The sequence below is a fragment of the Corvus brachyrhynchos genome, unplaced genomic scaffold, assembly GCF_000691975.1.
Source record: "Corvus brachyrhynchos isolate BGI_N302 unplaced genomic scaffold, ASM69197v1 scaffold162, whole genome shotgun sequence".
Lineage (NCBI taxonomy): Eukaryota > Metazoa > Chordata > Aves > Passeriformes > Corvidae > Corvus > Corvus brachyrhynchos.
This window is the reverse complement of record NW_008236696.1, coordinates 7,545,172-7,553,267: the sequence shown is the minus strand read 5'-3', so window position 1 is coordinate 7,553,267 and position 8,096 is coordinate 7,545,172. Positions and strand designations below refer to the sequence as shown.

The window sequence follows — 8,096 nt, the reverse complement described above, 5'->3', positions numbered from 1 at the left end:
CAGAGAGGACAGAGTCTTCATAAAAATTATAGAACAATTTGGGTTGGGAAGAACCTTTAAAGGGCAACCGCCCCTGCAATAAGCAGGGACATATTCAACTGGATCAGGTTGCTCACAGCTTTGTCCAACCTTGCCTTGACTGTTTCCATGGATGGAGCATCCACCACCTCTCTGAGCAACTTGTGTCAGTCTTCTACCACCCTCATTGTAAAGGAAGACATAGTCTGAATCTACCCTCTTTTAGTTTAAAACCATTACTCCTTGTCCCATTGCAAAAGGCCCTACTAAAAAGTCGGTCCCCACTTTTCTTATAAGCCTCTCTTAAGTATCGAAAGGCCACAATAAGGTCCCCCAGGAGCCTTCTCCAGGGAGAACATCCCCAGTTTTCTCAGCCTGTCCTCATAGTCTTGCCTACATGGACAGAACTAGTAGTTTTTAGTAAGTTCAAATGAGTTTGTAGGGTGTCCTGGTGAGTTGGACTTATATCCATTGTCATCCCAAAGACCTTGGAAGCACCTTGCACGACGCTTTCCCCCAGCCAGTGGCAGAGACAGTAGGCAGGTTCAGTAGTACACTGGGGTTCCTTGTAGTGCTTGTGAAGTCCCTGAGTTTACAAAGAAACATCTCTCAGACATGCTCCATGGCCTGTACTCATGAGAGATTTCCCTGGATTACAAGCAGCCCTGAAGGATCTGGAGTACTTGTGAGACTGCAGAGTCCCAGAGACTGACCACTTGTTAATAGATGTGCTAGAATACAAATAGCACCCAGTAGAGTTGTGGGGTTTTTTTAATGCTTCTCTAACAGCCATTTCCCATTGCCAAACTACCTGGATGCATCTGCTTCAAAGGAAATGTAGGGAGCAAAGATGAGGAGCCTCAAGAGTCTACGCTCCCTGCAGTGCAGCAGAAGTCTGTGATCCCACAAGTGATTGGGACTACAGACCTGGGACATGCAGGAAACGCTCTACACTGGAGACACCTTGCAAACTGGTCCTCAGCCTCTGCAGCAGGGACTGAGGACCAGAAAGGAGTGAAGTCACTCAGGAGAGGAAAGAAGCTCTGTCCTGGATGCTCATGAAGGTCCCCATAGGAACTGGATCTAGCAGTACTGGCCATGCTATCACAAGGTACTGGATGCATCGCACCTGGATAGCAAACTTAGACCTTAAGCCCAGGGCTTGTGTGGTTGATAACAAGGACATACATTTGCAGAGAGGAGGTGTTCGCATCTTTGGTCTCCCTACTGACAGAGCAATATCAAAGCTGCAGGGAAAACATGACTATCCTCTGAAATGCTCGGGACATGGTCCTTCACGGAAAAAACCCTGAGTTCCTCCCCACCCCTGGCCTAACTTGTGGATTTTTGGGGTGTGTTTTGGTTTGTTTTCTGATTGTGTCAAACATTTTTCAGGGATATGCATCAACCCATCAAGGCTTAAACTCCGGCTAATTTTTTTCACTGGCATTTCCACCTGCAGCTGCTTCCAGAACCTGCCCTTTGGGAACTTGGATTTCTCGCCTTTCCATTTAATGACATTCAAGGCTGCCTTGGCCTGCTTCAGCTCCTTCACTTTGCTCTTCTTGATGGCTTTGTACTGCACTAGAATGACTTTGATGTTGCCCTTGGAGGCCATATTCTCTAGGCCAGCCTTGAGCTCCAGCAGGGCCTGTGTCCCCTGCAACACGTAGTTGGGGCTCAGGACAACAAGCAGACGTCGGCTTTTCTGGATGAAGCTCAGGGTTTCATCTGTGACAACTGGGAGAAAGAAACATTGAGGTGGTTAGTGATGTCCAAGAACATCTGAGCTGCTGCTGTGACACCAGGTGCCTCTTGAAGGGGACAATAAAATCCCTTGGAGGCCCTCTCTAGACTACACTGGTGCTTCCCAATCCTGCAAGTGACTCCAGGTGGGACCTCCTAGATCAGGGCTGGTTCCCACCACCCCATACAGTGACATCTTCTCCATCAGCTCCAGACTACCTGTCGATGCATTTCCTCCTTCCCATGCTAACAGAGATAACCAAGAGAGCTACACCTGAAAGTCACTGTACTACACACCAGTGACACCACCCAGTACAATGAGCATGCCTTGTGGCCAAGAGGGCTGCTAATCTCAGGCTCAGATTTAGCTTCCTTCTAGAGAGAGGGGAAAAAGAGGCTCTCTGGAGCAAAGCAGGGAAATTGCCAGCTGAACAACACATGAACTCAAGGATGAGGCTTCAGGAAGCCTCAATGTCTATGCTTACATCCTCCTCTGGCAGATGTCCAAAATGACTCTGGATACTCCCTTCACTCCTCTTGCCACAGTTTCCCCACACAAAATAAGTATCTACATCATCCCCGAGTGTCCTCATGGGATAATTTGCTTTGGTAATGCTACCATCCTAACTCCTGTTACTCATCAGTCTGTTCCTGCTGCTTTCATCTATGAAAGCACATTAGAGCATTTTTAGAACTGACTCTGAGGACTTTTAGTGAAGTGTCCCAAAAATGACACCCTTTGAGCTGGAGACACGTCACGGTAATTGTGGCTCCTCTTTAATTTTCTAACACCTGCAGGTAGACTGTCCTTGGCCACCTTCCTGCAATTAATGTGAAAATCCCTTTTAAGTGTGAATCCCAGCACTTGTACTCTCTGTTGCAGGATCGCCCACACTTCCCCTGATAAGGGAACACTCTTGACTGGTCAGAAATTACGATGGAGAGTAAAATAATGCTGACAGACAACTTCATTTAGCTGTCAAGCACATTTGATTCGTTTCTGTCAGCTAACTTGCAGGATAATCCATCTCCCACTGTTTCTTCATCAAGGACAACATAACTCTACCCATGACTCAGATGCACACTCTGGAGGCATGACACTAGCTGCCAAAAGCTATTGCCTGGCCCGCCGTGTTTTCCTGAGAAGGAGATTAGTCAAATCCTGGCTAAGAAGCACCGGGGAAGCCCCAGCAGCATCGCAGACGGCAGCGCAGTGACAAACCACTCCGGCAGTGCTCCGCAGGGCTGGCGCCGGCTTGAGGCTGGCAGGGACTGAGGGGGGCACAGAGGGGAATGTTTGGGGGTAAGGGTGAAGGACAGAGAGTCCAGGAGAGCTGTGCTGGGAGGAAAATGACACCCTCCAAAATGAACAGGGCATGACACAGCAGAGGGAACAGGAGGGAGATGGACATCTGGTGAAAATGGCTCAGAGCAAAGCTGCTCTGAGCCTGACGCTGGCATGAAGCAAATTGAGCCTGGAGGGTGCCCTGCCATGTCATCCAGGCTCTCTTCGAGAAGGAACAGCACCAGGATTGCAGCTGTCTCACTGAGACATATATATTTATTTACCCTCAAACTTCAAGGTGCTCCTAGATACTGTCAACCATCTGGGAGACAAAGATAACAGAACCCAGACTGATTCTGCTCCCTTCATCAGGCAGCGGGCTGAGAACCCAGCTGCCCCTCCTGTTCCTACTCAAAAGGGACCTCAATGGACTTTCTCAGCACAGGTGTTGTCACCAGTGGGGTCCTGAGCCAAAGCCCATGACTTCAAAGTGGGGTGGTCTGCACTGGCAGAAATTCAGACTTTGAACTTTTAATAGGCATCAGGATCATACAGCCAACTCAGCCTGATTTTCAACTGAAAATCAAGAGTGTTGCCTGGATTTGTGCCCTTGCTGGGGAACTTGTGTGAAGGTATGTGTATCTGGAGAGTTTCACAAACTTCCATTCTTGGTGATTCCCTACCTCCCTGCAGCAGACACTATGTCCAGAACCTTGTATGATTTATCTCAAAACAGTGAAAAAGACTTGATCTTACTGAAGAGATGAGTCTCACTACCTGCAACATAGTACTTTTAATAATAGTAGCTTAATTGTATGCCATATTAGACACAAACTCCCTAATTAACGAGGATGAATGGGATGCACATTATCTTCTCACTGATTTTGGCACCTTCCACTCCTTCCTGAGGCAGACACTCCTGGTTTTTACAAGCATTCACCATTACCCTCTGTGAGCTACCAGTCTGATCCAGTATAACACTTCTCCTGCCTCTTTTCTTCTAGCTTTGACTTTATCCCATTTTTTTAAGGCAGCTCAGAGGGCTTGCATGAAGTTCATTGTCCGGTTCCCCATGCTGACATTCCTGCACATCACTCCTGGAAAGAGCAACTGAAACAACCAACCACCACCATCATTTGCCCACAGCAGCCCTTTTCATGGCCTGGAGCATCCGCAACACTGTCATGCGAAGCCAAAACATTAGAAGACACCAAAAAGAGTACATTAACAGTGATGGGGAAAAAAATCCAAGAAATCATCTGGATAGGCTTGTTGCAATCAATGATCAATAACTCAAAGAACAATAAAGAGAGGAGGTGCATGGAGCACAGCCCCTGTGAGATACTCACTTCCCCCAGGGAGGCTGTCTCTGTCGAAGATACACAGCTTGTACCCAAACTCGTTCTCCAGGACTCCCCGCAGTGTCAGCAGCACAAATTCCTCCTCCTCCGCGTTGCGTGCGTAGGACACGTACACATCGTACTCCTTCCCGTCTGGGCAGCGGGAGCACAGGGAGACACAAACGGCAGAAGGGACACCTGTGACACTGCCCATGCCGGGCCTCTGACTTGCAAGAGAAGCAGCTAGGAAGGCTCACTTGGAGCCCAGGCACTGCAGGTTAAGGCATGTAGATTTCCACAGACCAACCCGTTCTGTCCAGGCATCTTTTGTCTTTTGACATCTTTGACTTTGCTCCCTCTAGTTGCTGTTTATCCACATGAGCAGTCCCACCAGACAGAGACTTGCACCCTGCCTACACCCTCTGAGAGCTGCCGCACCCCCGTGGCAGGTTCACACCACAAGCTGCAAGGGCTCAAACACCCTCCTCCTCCTCCAGAGGAGGAAATCTCACCTCAGAGTCCCTAGCAATGAACTCCCAGTAACACAGGGAAGCTGTGGAAGAACTGAGGACAGAACGGTGATTTCCACATCCACCCTTTTGGATGCCTTCCCACATTTCAAAGCAGATCACTCTGGATCAGATCATGAATCCTTACATAGAGTCACCAGGGAAACCCGGGACATACTGAAACCTGATGACTTATGCTGACAATCTAGCTTGGGTGACACAGCTAGATCAGCAGGGCAGTGCTCTGGGAACCTGCCATGTCTATGCTCCAGCTCTGCAGAGAATAGAGAGAATTTCTTCCTTTCCCCTGAGCCAAAAGCCTGACTCCTCTTGCTCTAAAATGACCCACACAACTGCATGTAGGTAGAGAAATGGAAGGTCAAAACGTCATTATGCTGTGAAGAGGGTTAAAAATAGCTTACAGGAAAAATCCTATATGAAAACAAAGGGCCTGGCCTGCAGCAGGATGAATAAATGAAAGCTCTTTAAATCCTTACCTAGAATGGTTTCATCTGTCCCAAAATGAGCCCGATAGAAGAGGACCATTTCAAGCCAATACACATGATAGATGACTATGAGCACTACAACGAGCAGGATGGTTGCCCCCAGACCACAGGCCAGCTCCACGGTGTACTTGGGTGCTACAACTGAGGACAAAAATAAACAGGGGGTCAGGTTTAAAGAACAGGTTGGGCCTTCAGCTAGGCAGGAACAAACTTGTGTCACACACAGCCAAACACCACAGAGGAACAGCCAGGTGCCAAGGTGACCCTTCAGAGTAAGGTGGCCAAGGCTTTTCGTGATGGCTGGCCACCCTGGAGCCCCATTCTGGGTTATTAGGTCTGGTTATGCTGGCAGAGCAAATCCATAGCACAGGCTGGACTTCTGCCTCTGAGTGAGGCCCTGGGAGCAGCCAGTGGTAGAATGATCTGTTGGTGGAAGAAACCTGCACAGTCCAAAGCCAGAAGAGGAACATGACCTTCTCAGCAGTATCAGCAAACTCTTGGGGAAACACAACAGTCAGCGTACGAATGTGAGACTCACAAGCTGAGAGCAAAATGAATCTGTTTATTGCAGAGTTAAGACAGTACTTATACACTCAGTGTGAGAATCTCTGCTCAGCCCTTCACACACAACCCCGTTGCAGGCCTGTCATAAATCCGTCGGCCTGACAGTTTGTTCGTTTCCTCAAGGTCTGCAGGCTTCAAAGAAAACGGGACGCCTTTCCTGTTCTCAGATAGTGTGTAATCTACTTTCTTCCCTGCTTCCCAGGAATTTTATGCAGTGTCAGGCTTGTTTCTTTCTCACACACAACTGCTCTGACTTCTAAGAGATCCAGGTAAAGCATCTGCATCAAAATAAAGGCAATGGTTACCATGCTCCCTCCCTATCAAACAGACACAGGTCTTGTGGCTTGTCCCAGACTGACACCCAGGATATAATTAGCCATGGCCTGACTGTTTTCTACAATGAAAGAAGAATCAGAGTTCCTTACAGAAAAACTGAAATGCTTGCAAACAAACAGGACAACCTGTGGGCATCAAGCCAGAATATCACAGACCCCCTCCAACTTATACACTGTCTGTCACACCACTGCTGTTTCTTCGTACTAAGAACAGAAAATTTCTAACTGTGTCCCTGGGAAACTCTGTTGGTGGCAGTTGATGTGCACACTGACAAACTGCACAATAAAAGAACAAAAGGGAGTGGAAACACCACCACATTCCAATATTTAATACGTTTCTAATAAAACTGAATTACAAAATCGAAAATGGAAGGAATTTATCAATGTTCATTAGGTGATGAGCAGCAGAAGTACATGAGAAGGAGAGGGACATCATCCAGGAAAAAGCAAGAAATGTACATGACCTAATGTAATGAAAGAATTAGAGCCAACATATAGAGCCACTTGCTAAAAACTGGAAGGCAGGTGCTGAGGGGTTAGGTTCTGGCATGCCTGATGCTGTCACGGGATGTACAGTGGGATGGGCTGCAGAGAGCTTAGCCTAAGGTTCTCTAGCTGCTGCTAGAGTTCTATGGTTCTTGGATTTTGCTGCTGCAAGAGCAGGAAGAAGGAGTGATGGATAACCATGTCTGCTCAGAGCAAACCCAGTCAACTAACCAAGAACAGATGTGGGGAGGAAGAGAGAGGATCAGTTCACTAGAAACCAGTATTTAGGCACTGTTATATAGAGAAAGAATGTGAGTATTTCAGATTCACTTCTGCTACATGTACAAATATTATCACCCCAGAAGAATTACATATGGAGTATGAACACACTGGCAGATGGTTTCAGCCTTTCTCAGTTATGTGTTTGGTCTATTGTTCCTTCCTAACAATCCAGAAAAGGTTTGTCTCAGAGGGATGAGACTAAAAAAGGAGGACAAGTACCAAGAAGAAAAAGATCTTCCAGTGAGCCTTCCCATGAGCATTCCTGTGCTTGTAATGCAGAGTAGAGGGAAGAAGGTGTCTGGCGTGAGTTACGCAAGGCATGGCAGCACTTCTTGTGGGAGAGGGGAGGTCTGACTTAGAGTAAAAGCATGTGTTGAAGCTCTAGATGAGGTTGATAAGGAGGCAGAAAAATCCACCTTAATCAGAAAGCCTCACATAGCTTTTATTACTGGGAGGTGGGTCTGGGAAACAAGAACAAAATCTGTGATGAAAAAAAGATGTAGGAAAAACCCCACAGAAGAGAGCTGAATCAGTCTATACCATCCATGCTGAGGTGGCTGTATCTAGATTGCAAGATCATGACAGCAAGGAATAAAACCACAGAGCATCATGGTGTGACTGTCTCACTCCCTGAGCAATGCCAGCGAGTGCAGTCTGTCTTCTGCAGGATGCCAACTAGCTATTGTATCATGCAATCAAGTAACCTGAAATAATTTCAAGCTGCCTGTCCCCTCAGCTCTGCTTCAGCTGCGGTACATGGACGGGGAGAGGACAACAGCTCTGTCCACCCCTCTCTCTCCCCAGGCATTTGCCTATGGAAGTGCCCTTTGTTCCCTTGCCTCCAAGAAGAGGAGCAGTATGACAGCAATAAAGCAGCAGTGCCCACAGAACAGACTGTGTGAGACAAAAAGGCCTGATGGAATTCTTTGCTCCCTTACTGTTTTGCAGGGCAAGCCTCAAGGCAGGAGCAAGAGCCCCCCTGAGCACCCCTCCGTGCACAGCCCTGCTCTGCAGGTGCCGTACCT

The 8,096-nt window shown here is 47.7% G+C and overlaps 1 protein-coding gene across 1 annotated transcript in view; it reads right to left on the bottom strand.

The window, feature by feature from the left end:
- Positions 1–781: 781 nt before the first annotated feature.
- Positions 782–8,096, bottom strand: part of IL1RAP (interleukin 1 receptor accessory protein) — a 26,386-nt gene continuing 19,071 nt past the window's right edge. The window contains exons 8-11 of the mRNA XM_017727048.1: positions 7,311–7,338; positions 5,396–5,569; positions 4,399–4,542; positions 782–1,758 (exon numbers count right to left, since the gene is read on the bottom strand). Of these exons, the coding sequence (XP_017582537.1) occupies positions 1,283–1,758; positions 4,399–4,542; positions 5,396–5,569; positions 7,311–7,338 (822 nt within the window). The 3' untranslated portion in view covers positions 782–1,282. The remainder of the gene's footprint in view (positions 1,759–4,398; positions 4,543–5,395; positions 5,570–7,310; positions 7,339–8,096) is intronic.